This window comes from Oncorhynchus keta, unplaced genomic scaffold, assembly GCF_023373465.1.
Source record: "Oncorhynchus keta strain PuntledgeMale-10-30-2019 unplaced genomic scaffold, Oket_V2 Un_contig_25033_pilon_pilon, whole genome shotgun sequence".
NCBI lineage: Eukaryota > Metazoa > Chordata > Actinopteri > Salmoniformes > Salmonidae > Oncorhynchus > Oncorhynchus keta.
In genome coordinates, this window is record NW_026284231.1 from 23,779 (window position 1) to 42,500 (window position 18,722).

General features: G+C 45.9%; 1 protein-coding gene and 1 long non-coding RNA gene across 26 annotated transcripts in view; one reads left to right on the forward strand and one right to left on the reverse strand.

Annotated features, from left to right (window-relative positions):
- Positions 1 to 1,678: 1,678 nt before the first annotated feature.
- The window catches only part of LOC118379278 (voltage-dependent P/Q-type calcium channel subunit alpha-1A-like), a 74,784-nt gene continuing 57,740 nt past the window's right edge, over positions 1,679 to 18,722 (reverse strand). For 9 of the 25 annotated variants that reach the window (XM_052505907.1, XM_052505897.1, XM_052505883.1 and 6 more), the window contains 5 exons: positions 17,979 to 18,017; positions 15,530 to 15,752; positions 14,114 to 14,370; positions 5,584 to 11,484; positions 1,679 to 5,501 (listed from right to left, as the gene is read on the reverse strand). In XM_052505907.1, the coding sequence (XP_052361867.1) occupies positions 10,690 to 11,484; positions 14,114 to 14,370; positions 15,530 to 15,752; positions 17,979 to 18,017 (1,314 nt within the window). In that variant the 3' untranslated portion in view covers positions 1,679 to 5,501; positions 5,584 to 10,689. Of the gene's footprint in view, positions 5,502 to 5,583; positions 11,485 to 14,113; positions 14,371 to 15,529; positions 15,753 to 17,978; positions 18,018 to 18,722 lie in introns of those variants that run through there. The other 16 variants (XM_052505904.1, XM_052505903.1, XM_052505902.1 and 13 more) reach the window with 14 other exon arrangements.
- Positions 11,492 to 13,036, forward strand: LOC127922260 (uncharacterized). The gene is made up of 3 exons (XR_008110671.1): positions 11,492 to 11,861; positions 12,048 to 12,541; positions 12,741 to 13,036. It is a non-coding gene; the product is annotated as an uncharacterized LOC127922260 (long non-coding RNA).

The window sequence follows — 18,722 nt, forward strand, 5'->3', positions numbered from 1 at the left end:
AGGCAGTTGGGAGGAGCAGAGCGGGAAGAGTGAGAGAAACAGGAAGTGATGCGTAGAGGCGGGGGGGCGCAGTGGTGGAATGCGTAGGTGGAGTGTATTTTAAGACTCGACTGCTGCAGGGCAGAAACACTCAACACATCTGGAACTGTGGGACTGGGAGGGGGAAGGGAGATGTGTGTGTGGTTCATGTCACACTCTTAGAACAAAGGGTTCCAAAAGGGTTATTCGGCTGTCCCCATAGGGTAACCTCTTTTGGTTCCATGTAGAACCCTCTCTTTCACATACTCGCTCGCAGTCTCTCCTATCAATAAATATCTTCTCCCCTCTGCGTCTCTCTCCTTTTCTCTCTTTCTCTCTTTCTCTCTCTCTCTCATTCATTGTCATATACATGCACACACACATTTAGAGTCTCTCCCTCTATCAATAAATCTCCCTCTCGTTCTCTATCACATATTCAAAGTAAAAAAGGTTCTATCTAGAACCTCAAAATGTTTCTACCTGGAACCAACCAGGGTTCTTCAAAGGGTTCTCCTATGGGGACAGCCGAAGAACCCTTTAACGTTCTAGATAGCACCCTTTTTTATTTTCAATTTGAGAGGGAGAAAGAAAGAGAGATTTATTGATAGAGGGAGATATTCTGAATGTGCGTGTGCATGTACAGTATGAGAGAGGGAGGCAGGGGGAGAAGAGATCGATTTATTGACAGGACAGATTGTGAGTATGTGAAAGAGAGAGTAAATGACCTAGAAGATAAGAGAGAAAGAGTGAGTGGATAAAGCTGTGGAGACTTTATGTTCTCTGACTATGTGACATCACTCGTGGCTTCCCCCGCAGTGCTGTGTGTGTGTGTGTGTGAGTGTGTGTGTGTGAGTGTACACTGAGGTAATTGTCCGACGAGCGCCTACGTAGGAGGAAGGGAGGGGGTAGACTGGAGAGGGAGAGAAAAGGGACAGGAGAGCAGGAAGGACATCACAGGATGATAGAGGGAGAGGGGAGGAAAGGAGGGACGATGTCAATTAAACGTGAGGATAGAGGAAGGAGGAAGAGAGGGAGGGTGTTGGGTGTGTGGGGGTTGTGGAGTCACACATCAAAAGGTGGTCGGGGATGCCTCACTGAATGTGTGGTTTGGACTTCCCATAAACCAAACCATTCCTGTCTTGAGGATAAGAAGGAACCAAGGAAGAAGGGAAGGAAACAGAGGATATAGGTTGAAATCGTTCAGTGTGTGTTCTATACGCAGATTAAAGAAGGAAACAGAGGATATAGGTTGAAATCGTTCAGTGTGTGTTCTATACGCAGATTAAAGAAGGAAACAGAGGATATAGGTTGAAATCGTTCAGTGTGTGTTCTATACGCAGATTAAAGAAGGAAACAGAGGATATAGGTTGAAATCGTTCAGTGTGTGTTCTATACGCAGATTAAAGAAGGAAACAGAGGATATATTGAATGTATTTTCTCTGTGTGTGTGTGTGTGTGTGTGTGTGTGTGTGTGTGTGTGTGTGTGTGTGTGTGTGTGTGTGTGTGTGTGTTATACACAGACGCATTAAGGAGTCAGAGGGTCGGTAGAATGCATTTCTCTGTGTGTGTGTGTGTGTGTGTGTGTGTGTGTGTGTGTGTGTGTGTGTGTGTGTGTGTGTGTTATACACAGACGCATTAAGGAGTCAGAGGGTCGGTAGAATGCATTCTCTCTGTGGTTTTATTCAGGTTCCTTAGGAAGAGTTCAGTTCGGAGTAACAAAATGCACTGGTAGAAATAGCAGAGAGATAGAGAGAGCAAGAAAAAAATAGATTTCATAGCCGGAATAAACGGGTAACATCATAATCACAATCATCAGCTCTCAAGACTCTCAATCAAGGGATTTTTCTTTTTCTTTAATTAAGGAAAAATGTATTCCTTCATTCCATGTTGATCTTTTCTTAATTTTTGTTGTTGTAATGTAATGTTTCAACATTTAGTTTAGTGTTAAATGGTCGACCTCCCCACCGTCGCAGTTCCCCCTCTTTAGTGAATAACTGGCAAGTAACAAACAAAAACATTCTTTCATTACATCACCAAAGTTCTTCTTTTTAAAGATTTTCTATCTATTTTTTGTCCAAGTTTTTTCTCTCCAGTTTTTTGTTTTTAAAAATAGAAGAAAAAGGAACACATTGCTCTTAAAAACATCTATCTATATATATTTATACATATATATATAATATACTTTTTTTTATCTTTATATATATATATTTTTTTTATTTTATTCCTGAAGTTGACTTATTTAACCCCACGTAGTGGCATGCACATTGCACATGCAAATCTGTTATTTAAATACTTCTCTTTTTATCTTAAATTGCCATGTAGTTATGTAGTGTATTTTCTCTTCTTGCTTCCTAAAATGACTCCAGTCCTGTATGGTTCTCTACTGTGGCACTGGACTGATATGGTATGGTTCTCTACTGTGGCACTGGACTGATATGGTATGGTTCTCTACTGTGGCACTGGACTGATATGGTATGGTTTCTACTGTGGCACTGGACTGATATGGTATGGTTCTCTACTGTGGCACTGGACTGATATGGTATGGTTCTCTACTGTGGCACTGGACTGATATGGTATGGTTCTCTACTGTGGCACTGGACTGATATGGTATGGTTCTCTACTGTGGCACTGGACTGATATGGTATGGTTCTCTACTGTGGCACTGGACTGATATGGTATGGTTCTCTACTGTGGCACTGGACTGATATGGTATGGTTCTCTACTGTGGCACTGGACTGATATGGTATGGTTCTCTACTGTGGCACTGGACTGATATGGTATGGTTCTCTACTGTGGCACTGGACTGATATGGTATGGTTCTCTACTGTGGCACTGGACTGATATGGTATGGTTCTCTACTGTGGCACTGGACTGATATGGTATGGTTCTCTACTGTGGCACTGGACTGATATGGTATGGTTCTCTACTGTGGCACTGGACTGATATGGTATGGTTCTCTACTGTGGCACTGGACTGATATGGTATGGTTTCTACTGTGGCACTGGACTGATATGGTATGGTTCTCTACTGTGGCACTGGACTGATATGGTATGGTTCTCTACTGTGGCACTGGACTGATATGGTATGGTTCTCTACTGTGGCACTGGACTGATATGGTATGGTTTCTACTGTGGCACTGGACTGATATGGTATGGTTCTCTACTGTGGCACTGGACTGATATGGTATGGTTTCTACTGTGGCACTGGACTGATATGGTATGGTTTCTACTGTGGCACTGGACTGATATGGTATGGTTTCTACTGTGGCACTGGACTGATATGGTATGGTTCTCTACTGTGGCACTGGACTGATATGGTATGGTTTCTACTGTGGCACTGGACTGATATGGTATGGTTTCTACTGTGGCACTGGACTGATATGGTATGGTTCTCTACTGTGGCACTGGACTGATATGGTATGGTTTCTACTGTGGCACTGGACTGATATGGTATGGTTCTCTACTGTGGCACTGGACTGATATGGTATGGTTTCTACTGTGGCACTGGACTGATATGGTATGGTTTCTACTGTGGCACTGGACTGATATGGTATGGTTCTCTACTGTGGCACTGGACTGATATGGTATGGTTTCTACTGTGGCACTGGACTGATATGGTATGGTTCTCTACTGTGGCACTGGACTGATATGGTATGGTTTCTACTGTGGCACTGGACTGATATGGTATGGTTTCTACTGTGGCACTGGACTGATATGGTATGGTTTCTACTGTGGCACTGGACTGATATGGTTTCTACTGCAGATTCACCCCACCTCACTCCTATGCTTCACCATAAGGAGGCTAACACTGAAAATGGATCTTAAATCAGTGTCTATGGGACAAATTGATGGTATTGGGATATTATAAGGTGATGGTTGGGAGACTGTATGGAATGAAGAGTGAGGGGCCTTGAGGGTTTCCATGGTGACAGTAGAAGACGCTCCACACATCTCTAGGGATTCAATCACACCCATAGTTGTCAAGAATCTCGGTGTTGTCGCTGTGTGCGTTTTGGCACGTGCAGACACACACACACACACACACACACACACACACACACACACACACACACACACACACACACACACACACACACACACACACACACACACACACACACACACACAGAAGCCTCCAAACATGCACATGCGCACATACACACACGATACTCACCCGTTCTCCTGCGAAAACAATGTAATGACAACATACACATAGGCCTTTGAATGGTGCGTTATGTCAACCAATGTATACTCTGTTTAAAGCATGAGTGCACCACCTTGTGTTCATGTATGGTATTACATGGAAATGGACATCACTTGAGTGAGACTTCAAGCAAGAGTGGGAGTGATGTTGTCGACACTATGTCGCTCTGGATTAGAACATCTGCTAAATGATTGAAATGTAAACGTTGAAAAATAAATGTAGGGGCGATAAAAGAGAAAATAGATGGACATGGTCGGATTGTTTCAGAAAGTTTATGGAAGATGTACACAGGAAGAGTTTACAGAGCAAATGTACAGAGAGAGAAAGAGAATGATGACAGACCCAACACAACGATCACCTATTCATTCACCCATGCCCTCCCTCCAGACCTTACTCGTCGATCACAGAGAGAGAAGGAATAGGATGGTAGGTGAGGTAATACTGGATGGAGAGAAGAGAACAGTTGGAGAGAAAACATTATGGAAACATTATGAAAGCGTTATTCAGTGCAGTGTGTGTTGTTTATCTACAAAGAAGATTTGGTTCCTACTGTACAGTGTAAGGCACTGAAGATAACTTACTGTAGATGAGGTGTGAACACATGCACTCACACACGCACACACTCTCTCACTCACACACGCACAAGCACACATGTAGCAAACACACACAAACACAACACACAGACACAGAACAATGTCTCACTGTCATGCCAGTAAACCCAGCCCTGATGAGGTTGGTGACCCTCCACTCCAAAATGAGCTGGGGGATGCAGGTGGAGGTCAATGAGAAAATGGCAGCTGATGACATCATAATGAAGGCTGTATTGGCAAGCGGAAGAAGGCGGAGCTAGAAAATGAACCAAGAATGTTCCAGTGCCATTTGTGAAATAATGTGACTTGTGACACTACTTCTAACCGGGGTCTGGGAGGGTGCAAATGTTACAGAAAACAATCAGATAGAAATGCATCAAGTAGAACGGATATGCTTGTCAGGATATGCTGACAGAAAAGGGTGTCGTGTCAGCTCTATTCATTACATTTCTATCTGTTCTTTTCCGGAACGTTTCACCTCAGCAGAACGTTTCACCTCAGCAGAACATACCAGAACGTTTCACCTCAGCAGAACATACCAGAACGTTTCACCTCAGCAGAACGTTTCACCTCAGCAGAACATACCAGAACGTTTCACCTCAGCAGAACGTTTCACCTCAGCAGAACATACCAGAACGTTTCACCTCAGCAGAACGTTTCACCTCAGCAGAACATACCAGAACGTTTCACCTCAGCAGAACGTTTCACCTCAGCAGAACGTTTCACCTCAGCAGAACATACCAGAACGTTTCACCTCAGCAGAACGATTCACCTCAGCAGAACATACCAGAACGTTTCACCTCAGCGGAACGTACACCCTGCTGTGCCCCCCCCACATAGACTCTCTCACCCTGACCCTTGACCCCAACACACACGCATGCACACACCTAGTGCTGTACAAGGGGAGACCACACCACTGTATGGTTTGAGATACATACAAATTACTTTTGGCAGCACTACTGTACCTGCACATGAAACCCCTTTAGTTTGTTAGGAGAGCCCTTATTTCTGGATCAACACACACTAGCCTCACACACCAATCATTTACATCATTTCACAAACGCACAACAGTTGATTGATTGAGTGAATGGGGTTGGATTGGCTTTCGGAGGTTGTCTGCTTTGTCAAAGAGGAGGAAAAGAGACTTGATCAAGAAGTCACATCAGAAATAGAAAGGAAAGACAAAAAATAAATGGATAGGAACGTAGGATGGATGGATGAACGATTGAGAGTAAACTAGAAACTTCCGTAAATCCTCCTTTTCACAAATCTTCTGGATTTTTTTTTTTAATAAACAAAATAAACCCCTTAAAATGGTCATTCATTTTATAATGGTTGGAGCACACAATCCACACAACATGCAACAACGGCAGTGTTGTGTGTCGATGTCAGCCATTTTGGATCCGCAGTTACAATTCTGGACAAGCATGTTGGTGCTGCTGAGCCGAAATGGAGTAGGCAGTTTCCTGCCTGATCAGTGGACACCCACAGTGTCAAGTGCAAGTAGTTTTCAGCGGCAGATTCATGATGAATGGTAGGTGGTCTGTAATGGAGGTTAAGGGGAGAAGGGTAGACATTACAAATGCCCATGCCAGATAACAAACCATACAGTAACTCAAACCCTTAGGCCTATATTTTTTCATATGATTTTATAAATTGATATCATATTATATGATATAACTGACTAACTGCCTTAGCGTGCCTATTATATAGTGTAGATTCTATCTATCTATCTCTAGAGACACCTGAGAAGTAAACAAATCATTGCCTTTTCGCCCCTGCAATTACAGTATCTCACTACACTGTGTGAAACTGGGCGAAGGAGATCCCCAAAATGGCCGCCATATCAAAAGTAGTTTCCATTCCCCTCTCTTCCTGCGCTTTACTCACTGTTCCAACCAACTAAGCAAAGCCCAGTCCCTACTGCCTTGCTCCCAACCGCTACCTGCCCACAGACAGCGACTAGGACTCTTTAAGGCGTAGTGTGGTTGACGTTGATCAACCACAGGAGGGGGAGAGGGGGATGGTGAGGGGCGAGCTGGGAAGGGTAGATGTGACTCTGAAAACAGAAGGCACTGAGGCACTGGGGTTTCTGGGTAGATAAACACCCCTCTGATGTAGGTCCCCCCCTCTCTCTCTGGACCTACCTATACGGAGGGCAGGGGTGGTATATGTGCCCCCGCTCCCCTTCCCAGTTCACTACACTACACTAGGCCTGGGATTGGACAGCTTGGGAGAAGGATAGAGGGAGCAGGAGAGGACAAAACACTGCAGGAGGGTCAAAATTAAAGGAAAGATGTGCTATGAAGGACAGGGATATCGTGAGTGATTGTGCAAAAGCAAAACGATGTGGGCATACCCTCTATCTATATAGTTCTATCCATCTATATCAAAACGCTGTATATACACTATCTGACACTACACTATCTGACCCATAGAAATATAATCTATAGATATGCCATCATTGACTTGAATTGGGAGGCCTGTTCTACACATTCTATTTCTATGTGCCCACGTACATATTGTCATTTATTTATAATGCTACAACCACTCTGCACTATAATGGTAAAGGAGAAATTAATGTTGGATAGATCTGCATAGAGTTTGTAGTGGGATATTGTGTGGAGCTACAGTGACAAAGTGCAATTTGAATCTGTGTAGCTGATTTCAATGGAGAGTTTCTGAGCTCTAGCGACTTGGCTAGAGTGTTTGAAGTAAATAAAAGTATGTTTTTCTCTCTATAATATATAAACTTTTATATCTCTATATTGTATCTATCATTTTACGAGTTATGATAGGGAATATCTGTTACAATCTACATAACTGTAATCATAGCAAAATAAATATGTTTTAATCCAAAACATCTGGAAACAATCATGTTAGCTAACCTGTCTAAAGAATGCTCTAGAATGTACTAGAGTTTCTAGAGTCTAGACTAGAGTTTCTAGAATGTCTTAGAGATTCTAAAATGTTTCTAGAATGTTCTCCTCTGGCTTGGTAAAGCAAGCAGCTCAATGCTAAACATGTCATGGAACATCAGAAAGACAGAGAGACTCGACAGCGAGGGGAGAGCTCTTGGGGATGTGAGGTGGAGCTCGTTCACAACATAGAGGTAGAAAGAGGGCTCTAGGTGGATATATCCCAGTATAAGTCCTCTTTCTAACTCTATGGTCCACAGCTAGCTGTAAATCAGATACTGTGTGGAGGTCTGACGGTTGGTTGGTTGGCCGGTTCATTTGGCTATGACTGGGGCGCACTCAGCAGGACACAATGTTTTTGGAACGCTTGGATAGAAAAATGCTATTTAGAACAAACATGCATCTCTTACACGTAGAATGAAGAACCACGTCGGCTCTGTTAATGACATTTCTATCTGCAACCTTTGACAACATTTGGCTACTGAACGTGTCCCCGGTTCTCTGTCTACCACTGAGGGGGACCTATCAGAGGTAAAGAGCTGCGTTACACAACGCCACACAGTTCCATCTGTGTTGCTCACAATCACAATCCGACATCTAACCCCTCCCTGAAAAGTTTATGCGTGTTGCATGTATCGGACCCAGTTAAAGGCGTTTTGGAACAGTTTGGAAACAGTTTGGAAACAGTTTGGAAACAGTTTGGAAACAGTTTGGAACAGTTTGGAACAGTTTGGAAACAGTTTGGAACAGTTTGGAAACAGTTTGGAAACAGTTTGGAACAGTTTGGAAACAGTTTGGAAACAGTTTGGAAACAGTTTGGAAACAGTTTGGAAACAGTTTGAACAGAACCCAAGGAAAATAAACAATGAAAACTAGATGACACAGCAGATTGAAACTCCAAAAAACATGACAACAGATCTACGGCAAACAACTATCATCATTGATCGTTTTGCATTGACATTGATATCAGTATTTATAGGACTATCATCATTATTAACAATACAAATCAATTATTTAAAGAGGTTGAAGTTCTCTCTCCTCATAGCTCTCTCAATTCTTACTTATTCCTCAAAACAATTTAGGAATATCTTAGTACAACAGGAGTATCTTAGTAAAATTTAGGAGTATCTCAGGAACTTAGGAGTACTTTCAAGATAAGAAAATGGTAGCTTTAAAACCCTATTGGGCGGAAATCAAACTTAAAAAAGGTTGTCCATCGGATCCTTAGGGTGATATAGAACAAATATTTACTCAATAAACAAACGCATGATGATAGACAGAGTCAGAGAGAGAGAGAGAGAGAGAGAGAGAGAGAGAGAGAGAGAGAGAGAGAGAGAGAGAGAGAGAGAGAGAGAGAGAGAGAGAGAGAGAGAGAGAGAGAGAGAGAGAGAGAGAGAGAGAGAGAGAGAGAGAGAGAGAGAGAGAGAGAGAGAGAGACAGAGAGAGACAGAGAGAGAGAGTCAGAGTCAGAGTCAGAGAGAGAGAGAGAGAGAGAGAGAGAGTCAGAAAAAGAGAACTTCTTCAATCAAAACCTAAAATGTAAGTGTTCTATAAAGCCAATATGCCCCCATATCCCCAACAGTAGATTTTCTCTCTAGGTATTTTTTTCATGCATCATAACGGATTAACAGAGGCTTGAGCGAACGCAACAGAAGAACCAAGCTCCAATGTCCAAGAAGAAGAACTAGAAGAAGAAGAAGTAATCGATAGAAGAAATACTGAAGAAATGGTCTTTTCCCTCCCTTCCCTTCTGTCTTTCCGCTCCTCCTCACATCATTTTCCTTCCCTGTCCTTTCTTTTTCGGCAGGATGGAGGAGAGAGGAAGGGGGGAGAGAAGATAGTGGGGGCAAACAAACTACGCCCCCTAAGGGTCCATAACTCTGCCCCCAGCCCCTCCCCTGTGGCCCCACCCACCGGAACAGGACGTGATGTCACACCAGGCCCCACCCACCGGAAGTGAGGTCACACCAGGTCTGTCGTCAGCATTTCGTGAGTCTGTAACAGTAAACAGGAGATGATAAAACTCATCAAATATCAGCCAGCTCTGTCATTGGCTGGTTTTTGCAGTAGAGGCGGAGCTTCCTGGTTCTAGTCCCTTTAAGGAAAGTTTAAGTTAAAGTGGTTGTTCTCCCTTTTTTTCTCCTCTTTTTTTTCAAAGTTTGTTTTTGTTTTCTGTTCTTTAGTCTTCAAGTTAGATTTTTCTGGAGGCATAGCTTGGCGTGTATAAGGATAGGGGGTCCTGGCATGGGTTTTCCTTGTTGTTTTTTTAAACATGTCCGTCTAGGTTAGACCAAGAGCAGTGTTAGCTAGCTAGCGTTTAGCTGTTAGCTCCTAACACTTATCAGGCTAGTAGAATAGAATGACAGAACAGCAAGAGCACCCAGGTTTAGCTTAACTTAACTAACCCACCTATCCCCTAAACAGTATGGGAGAAGGGCTTTGATTTACCATTCATTGGCCACTTGTAACTTAATATACATGCTCCTCCCTTCCTTTCATTCTTTTGTTCTTTCTTCCCTCTCCACACCTCCGTCAGCACCTCTCCACCATCCCTCGGTCTACTCCCCCCTGGGCACGCTGAGAACTCTGGGTATGGTAGTTGAGACAGAGGAGAAGAGGAGAGGTGCGTAGTTCTGCCTTATAGCTGTCTCTCTTTGTCATGTCTGCTCTGAGTTTAGAGTCTCACACACCCACACAGTGTGCCTCCTCTCCTCTAACCATCCCTCCATCCCTCATCATTCCATCCAAGTCTGAGTCTCAGGGGTGGAGGTAGAGAGATGGAGAGACTTCTCCCAAATTCTCCTCTCCTCCTTTCCTTTCCTCACCCCCTTCTGCATCCCTTTACCCTTCATTCAAGTCTGCATAACAAAGAACAGAGGACGGGGGAGACGGAGAGACTCCTCTCCTCCCTCCTTTTCCTCTCTTCCTCTCCTCCCTCGTTCTTCTGTTCCTTCGCTGTGCTAGCACCAGTCGTCCTCGTCCGTCTCGCTGTAGGGTTCGTGCAGTCCCTTCCGGGGGCCTCTGGGGCCTCCATGGGGGACCCGGTGATGAGGGGGGGACCGGTGGGGTGGTCCCCCTGGATTGGGGTGTTGATGTGGGGGCCCTCGCCGGTGCGGGGAGGGCGAAGACGAGCGGTAACCATTTGGGACTCGTCGGGGGTGAGTGGGAGCAAGTGGAGGTGGTGGGCCCACGCCGCCCCCGTGCCGGGCAGTCCTGGGGGAGCGTGGGTGCGGGTTGCCGTGCGGGTGGGGGTTGCCGTGGGGATGTGGGTTGCTGAGGCTCTGCTCGTAGGCGGGCGGCTCATGCTGGCGCTCGTACTCGCAGTCACGCTCATAGAATGGGCCGCCCTCGCTCTCCAGACTATCCCCGGGAGGGGGACCGCTCCAGCGCCCGTGGCGGGGGGACCGGGGTGACCCATGGTGGGGCGGAGGTGAACGAGACCCCGACTGGTGCCGGGCCGATCTCGGAGACCCGTGCCTCGACCCTCCATGCTCAAGCGGGGAAACGTGACGCGATGGCGGGCGGTGATACCCCCCTCCGTCGTGCTCTGGGGGGGAGAAGTGTCGGGGGGAGGGGGAGCGGAGTCGTCCAGGGGGACCTGCTCCGTAGGTGGGCTTGGGGTGTCGTATGGCTGGGGAGTAGGTGACGTGGGGGCGTGGCACGGCGGGGGTCTGGGGCAGCTGGCGGCGCCCGCGGCGGGGGGTGGAGGTACCGGACGTGGAGGGGACGGGGCTGCCGCTCACCGAGCTACTGCCCTACAGCAAATATGGCGACAAGGCAAATCAAAAAGCACCACAAAATTAACCAACCACAGCCAACCACAAAGGAACACGACCACAACCACACCGACCAGAGAGAAAGAGAGAGGAGATAGAGAGAGGAGATAGAGAGAGGAGATAGAGAGAGGAGATAGAGACAAACAGACACAGAGCAAGACGGACAGAGAGATCAAGAGAGAGGAAGAGGGGAGATAGATATAGTTAGTTAGTTAGATAGATAGATAGATAGATAGATAGATAGATAGATAGATAGATAGATAGATAGACCGAGATAAAGAGAGAGGAGGAGGGGGATAGATATAGGTAGATAGATAGACAGAGATAAAGAGAGAGGAGTAGGGGGATAGATATAGGTAGATAGATAGAGATAAAGAGAGAGGTGTAGGGGGATAGATATAGTTAGATAGATAAACAGAGATGAAGAAAGGAGTAGGGGGATAGATATAGGTAGATAGATCGACAGAGATAAAGAGAGAGGAGTAGGGGGATAGATATAATTAGTTAGAGATAAAGAGAGAGGAGTAGGGGGATAGATATAGGTAGATAGATAGACAGAGATAAAGAGAGAGGAGTAGGGGGATAGATATAGGTAGATAGATAGACAGAGATAAAGAGAGAGGAGTAGGGGGATAGATATAGGTAGATAGATAGACAGAGATAAAGAGAGAGGAGTAGGGGGATAGATATAGGTAGATAGATAGACAGAGATAAAGAGAGAGGAGTAGGGGGATAGATAAAGGTAGATAGACATAGATAAAGGTAGATAGACAGAGATGAAGAGAGAGGAGTAGGGGGATAGATATAGGTAGATAGACATAGATACAGGTAGATAGACAGCGATAAAGAGAGAGGAGTAGGGGGATAGATACAGGTAGATAGACATAGATACAGAGAGAGGAGTAGGGGGATAGATATAGGTAGATAGACATAGATACAGGTAGATAGACAGAGATAAAGAGAGAGGAGTAGGGGGATAGATATAGGTAGATAGATAGACAGAGATAAAGAGAGAGGAGTAGGGGGATAGATATAGGTAGATAGACAGACAGAGATAAAGAGAGAGGAGTAGGGGGATAGATATAGGTAGATAGATAGACAGAGATAAAGAGAGAGGAGTAGGGGGATAGATATAGGTAGATAGATAGACAGAGATAAAGAGTAAGGAGTAGGGGGATAGATATAGGTAGATAGATAGACAGAGATAAAGAGAGAGGAGTAGGGGATAGATATAGGTAGATAGATAGACAGAGATAAAGAGAGAGGAGTAGGGGGATAGATATAGGTAGATAGATAGACAGAGATAAAGAGAGAGGAGTAGGGGGATAGATATAGGTAGATAGATAGACAGAGATAAAGAGAGAGGAGTAGGGGGATAGATATAGGTAGATAGATAGACAGAGATAAAGAGAGAGGATTAGGGGGATATAGATATAGGTAGATAGATAGACAGAGATAAAGAGTGAGGAGTAGGGGGATAGATATAGGTAGATAGACATAGATAAAGAGAGAGGAGTAGGGGGATAGATATAGGTAGATAGACAGAGATAAAGAGAGAGGAGTAGGGGGATAGATATAGGTAGATAGATAGACAGAGATAAAGAGAGAGGAGTAGGGGGATAGATATAGGTAGATAGACATAGATAAAGAGAGAGGAGTAGGGGGATAGATATAATTAGTTAGAGATAAAGAGAGAGGATTAGGGGGATAGATATAGGTAGATAGATAGACAGAGATAAAGAGTGAGGAGTAGGGGGATAGATATAATTAGTTAGAGATAAAGAGAGAGGAGTAGGGGGATAGATATAGGTAGATAGATAGACAGAGATAAAGAGAGAGGAGTAGGGGGATAGATATAATTAGTTAGAGATAAAGAGAGAGGAGTAGGGGGATAGATATAGGTAGATAGACATAGATAAAGAGTGAGGAGTAGGGGGATAGATATAGGTAGATAGATCGACAGAGATAAAGAGAGAGGATTAGGGGGATAGATATATGTAGGTAGATAGACATAGATAAAGAGTGAGGAGTAGGGGGATAGATATAGGTAGATAGATAGACAGAGATAAGAAGAGAGAAAAGAAAAGTGGAAAGACAGCAACATTGAAAACCATAACAACCAAACCGCCAATGAGGCAAAAGAGCACACACACATTGAAGCCACGAGAGCCACATCAAGAAAAATGGACAGAGAGAGAAACAGTGACAAAGAAATAAAGAAAAAGTAAAAGATAACAGAAAAAGAGAAATTGATATCTGTAAGTAGTGGTAGTTAACCAACAAGGCAGAACTCTAAATCAAAGATTAATGGTTAGATCACTCCAGCTGCTTCTCCATTGGTTAGTTTTCCATTTCCACCAATGGGATGAGGAGAAAGAACCATTATAATCCACCTGTTCTCCAGGGTGCTTGACGAAGGCCTTCTTCCACTTCCCTGAGAAAGATATACTATAGAGAGGAATAACGGTGTGTGTGTGTGACTGTGTGTGTGAGAGGCCGCATACAGTATGTGCAGTCTATGTGTGTACTTCACATGCATTTGTGTGTGTATGTTTGTGTGTATATGCTTATGCTTCTCATCTCCCGTCCGTCGCTGTGTGGTGCCCACCTGTCTATGGCCCCGTCCGTCGGGCCCCTCACTAGGAGAGCGTGACCAGTGTCTGTCCCCCCGGTCGTGGGGGTGTCTGTGGGTGAACTCTGGCCCGTGTCTGTCTGGCCCGAAGCGCCCCTCCTTCTCCATGGAGCCACCGTGGTGGTGGTGATGATGGTGGTGCCTGCGGTCTTTGGCTCGACCGCGTTCGCGTTCACGCTCTTTGGGGGGGAGTTCTCCAGACTGGGTGGTAGTGCTCAGGTCTGTGCCCAACCCTGCAAGAGAAGGGGGGGACATATTTTTTATGCCATAAAGTTTCTTCTGAAAGTCTACTTCCTTGAATTTCTCAAACCTCCGATGGAACTTGACTTTTCTATCTCAAACCTCCGATGGAACTTGACCTTTCTATCACAAGCCTCTGATGGAACTTGACCTTACTATCTCAAACTGATGGAACTTGACCTTTCTATCACAAACCTCTGATGGAACTTGACCTTTCTATCTCAAACCTCCGATGGGACTTGACCTTTCTATCTCAAACTGATGGAACTTGACCTTTCTATCTCAAACCTCCGATGGGACTTGACCTTTCTATCTCAAACTGATGGAACTTGACCTTACTATCTCAAACCTCTGATGGAACTTGACCTTTCTATCACAAACCTCTGTTGGAACTTGACCTTTCTATCTCAAACCTCTGATGGAACTTGACCTTTCTATCTCAAACCTCTGATGGAACTTGACCTTACTATCTCAAACCTCTGATGGAACTTGACCTTACTATCTCAAACCTCTGATGGAACTTGACCTTTCTATCTCAAACCTCTGATGGAACTTGACCTTTCTCTGAAAAGTTTCTCTAAACCTTTCTACTTTTTACCTTCCTTCCAAAAAGTTTGGTTTGAAACTTCCCTTCTGGTAGCTTTTACTTAGTGTTAACAATATGTGCAAAATTCCCAGGTTTTCCAGAAATCCCGGTTGGAAGATTCACGAGGGAACAAGCAGGAAATCCAGAATCCTCCAAACCATTGGGATAAATACATTTCTGATCTAGGATCAGCTCCCCTGTTCATTTTATTTTGTTCATTATGATCGGAAAGGCAAAACTGATTCTAGATTAGCACTCCTACTCTGAGACACTTTGTGCATACTGGCCTTGGTCAATGGGAAAAGTCAAAATACTCTAGCATCTCTCTCACCTGTGTCTGTGTCCGTCTTTCTGGTAAGGGACCTCTGTAAGTGTGTTTGTTTGTGTGTGTGTGTGTGTGTGTGTGTGTGTGTGTGTGTGTGTGTGTGTGTGTGTGTGTGTGTGTGTGTGTGTGTGTGTGTGTGTGTGTGTGTGTGTGTGTGTGTGTGTGTGTGTGTGTGTGTGTGTGTGTGTGTGTGTGAGTGGGTGTGACGTGCATGTGTCTCTCCTCTCTTCATCTCTCTCACCTGTGTCTGCGTCTGTGTATCTGGTAAGGGACCTCTGAGAGGTGCGGTGGCTCCTGTCCCTCCTGTCCCTGCGTTGTCCCCCTCCTGCTCCCCCACCGTGCCTCCCCTCTCCTTCTACCCTCTCCAGGCTGTAGTCATCCAGCCTCACCCCCCTCTCCCTGCCAGAACGCCCGTGGACCAGAGAGGAGGTGGACCGACGCATGGGGCTGGTGTCTGTTATGGTCTGGAGAAAGGAGAGGGAGAGGGAGAGGGAGAGGGAGAGGGAGAGGGAGAGGGAGAGGAGGAGAGAAAGCAAGATGTAGAACGGGAGAAGAGAGATGGAAATGAGAGAAGAGAGATGGAAGAGAGAGTGGGAGAGAGAAGAGAGAGTGGGAGAGAGAATGAGAGAATGGGCAGAAAATAAGAAAGTCAAACTGTTTAAAACTCACTCTGTACAGGAATATGTAGTGGTGGAAATGTGTAGTGTGAGCGTGTCTGCTTGTGTTAATGCATTTGTCCGTGTGGGAGTGTGTGTCGGAGTGTCTGTGTGGGAGTGTCTGTGTGGGAGAGTCTATATGGGAGAGTCTGTGTGGGAGAGTCTGTATGGGAGAGTCTGTGTGGGAGAGTCTGTGTGGGAGAGTCTGTATGGGAGAGTCTGTGTGGGAGAGTCTGTATGGGAGAGTCTGTGTGGGAGAGTCTGTGTGGGAGATTCTGTGTGGGAGAGTCTGTATGGGAGAGTCTGTGTGGGAGAGTCTGTATGGGAGAGTCTGTGTGGGAGTGTCTGTGTGGGAGAGTCTGTGTGGGAGAGTCTGTGTGGGAGAGTCTGTATGGGAGAGTCTGTGTGGGAGAGTCTGTATGGGAGAGTCTGTGTGGGAGAGTCTGTGTGGGAGAGTCTGTGTGGGAGAGTCTGTGTGGGAGAGTCTGTGTGGGAGTGTCTGTGTGGGAGAGTCTGTGTGGGAGAGTCTGTATGGGAGAGTCTGTGTGGGAGAGTCTGTATGGGAGAGTCTGTGTGGCAGTGTCTGTGTGGGAGAGTCAGTGTGTGAGTGTCTGTGTGGGAGAGTCTGTGTCGGAGAGTCTGTGTCGGAGAGTCTGTATGGGAGAGTCTGTGTGGGAGTGTCTGTGTGGGAGTGTCTGTGTGGGAGAGTCTGTGTGGGAGAGTCTGTGTGGGAGAGTCTGTGTGGGAGAGTCTGTATGGGAGAGTCTGTGTGGGAGAGTCTGTGTGGGAGAGTCTGTGTGGGAGAGTCTGTATGGGAGAGTCTGTGTGGGAGAGTCTGTGTGGGAGAGTCTGTGTGGGAGAGTCTGTATGGGAGAGTCTGTGTGGGAGAGTACACCATCCCAAAAGATCCCTCTATCAGCCAGACCTCACTAAACCCACAACGCCAAGCACATCCAACTACAATACCATGCTTCCCTACTATGAGAGAGAGAGATAAAGGGCAAAATGACAGAAGAGAGAGAGAGAGAATAAGCATAGACCACATGCCTCACATGCATCCAATGGCACGTATGCAGAAGCATGTATGAATCCAGAATGATATCTTTTAGAGATCGTAGCAGCGTTCACCACCGACCCCCACAGTCACACTATCTACCAGCATGAAGAACACCTTTATCAGCAGGCAGACCTAGGAGCTGACCTCTTCAAGTCATTCAGGTCTACAAGTCCCTCGGTCATGTAATGAGGAAACCAGACCAGACAAGCCCGATGAGTATATGAACAAGCCATGCGCACTCCTCAAGTAGCTGGACATTCAACTCACACGCAGAAATACACACACCCACTGAGCTCACAAGCTGCATTCTGTTGTTCAGACTGGGTCCATATGTAGCTTAGGCATATCATGTGCAGTAACCAGACACTCACACACACAACTGGCTTCCAAAGAGCGTCCAATATCCAATATGGTATACCATGCACGGTGTGACTGACATGACATGCCAAGACTATGTTTATGTATTGGTCAATAACTTCCGTCTAGCGATATCATGCTTCAACATTCGCTGTCGACCCAGAGGCAATGCAAAGAGGCAATCGCAAACTCAAACATACAAAGACAGCAGACAGACAGACAGACAGACAGACAGACAGACAGACAGACAGACAGACAAGCAGACCCTCCTTCTAGACCATGTGGACCAACACTGCAACACAGGCATACAGGACAGAGGGGGAGGGGGGGCAGCACAAAACATTACTGGGACAAAAGGATCAGAGAGAGAGGAGAGTACAGGAGAACGTAGAAACAAGATGAAAGACAGGCGGGAAAACACAGAGAGAGAGAGAGAGAGAGAGGGCGAGGGAGGTGGATTTATTTTAAGATAGAGAAAGACAGAGATAGAGAGATAGGGGAGAGATAGAGAGATAGTGGGAGAGACAGGGGTACATTAAAAAAGAGAGAGAGTGATAGAGAGAAATAAAATGAATGGAAGATAGATAAAGAGACAGAGAGGGAGAGACAGGGGTACATACACTGAGGTGGTTATGTCCACGGGGCCTGTGTCGTCTCCGCTGTAGTCAGACAGGCACACAGAGAGGAGAGGAGCAGAGAGCCACACATACAGTCATGAAGCCACAGAGAGGAAAGGAAGGCAGGGAAAGGAGAGGAGAGGGAGAGGATAGGAAGAGAGAGAAGAGGGAGGGAGAGAAGAGGAAGGGAGAGAAGAAGAAGGGAGAGGAGAGGAAGGGAGAGGAAAGGAGAAGAGAAAAAGGGAGAGAAGAGAAGAAGGGAGAGGAGAGGAAGGGAGAGGAGAGGAGAAGAAGGGAGAGGAGAAGAAGGGAGAGGAGAGGAAGGGAGAGGAAGGGAGAGGAAGGGAGCGGAGAAGAAGGGAGAGGATAGGAAGGGAGAGGAGAGGAGAAAGGGAGAGGAGAAAGGGAGAGGAGAGGAAGGGAGAGGAAGGGAGAGGAAGGGAGAGGAAGGGAGCGGAGAAGAAGGAAGCGGAGAGGAAGGGAGAGGAAGGGAGAGGAAGGGAGAGGAAGGGAGAGGAAGGGAGCGGAGACGAAGGGAGTGGAGAAGAAGGGAGAGGAGAGGAGAGGAAGGGGGAGGAGAAGAAGGGAGAGGAAAGGAGAAGAAGGGAGAGAAGAAGGGAGAGGAGAGGAGAGGAAGGGAGAGAAGAAGGGAGAGGAGAGGAGAAGAAGGGAGAGGAAAGGAGAGGAGAAGAAGGGAGCGGAGAGGAAGGGAGAGAAGAAGGGAGAGGAGAGGAGAGGAGAAGGAGG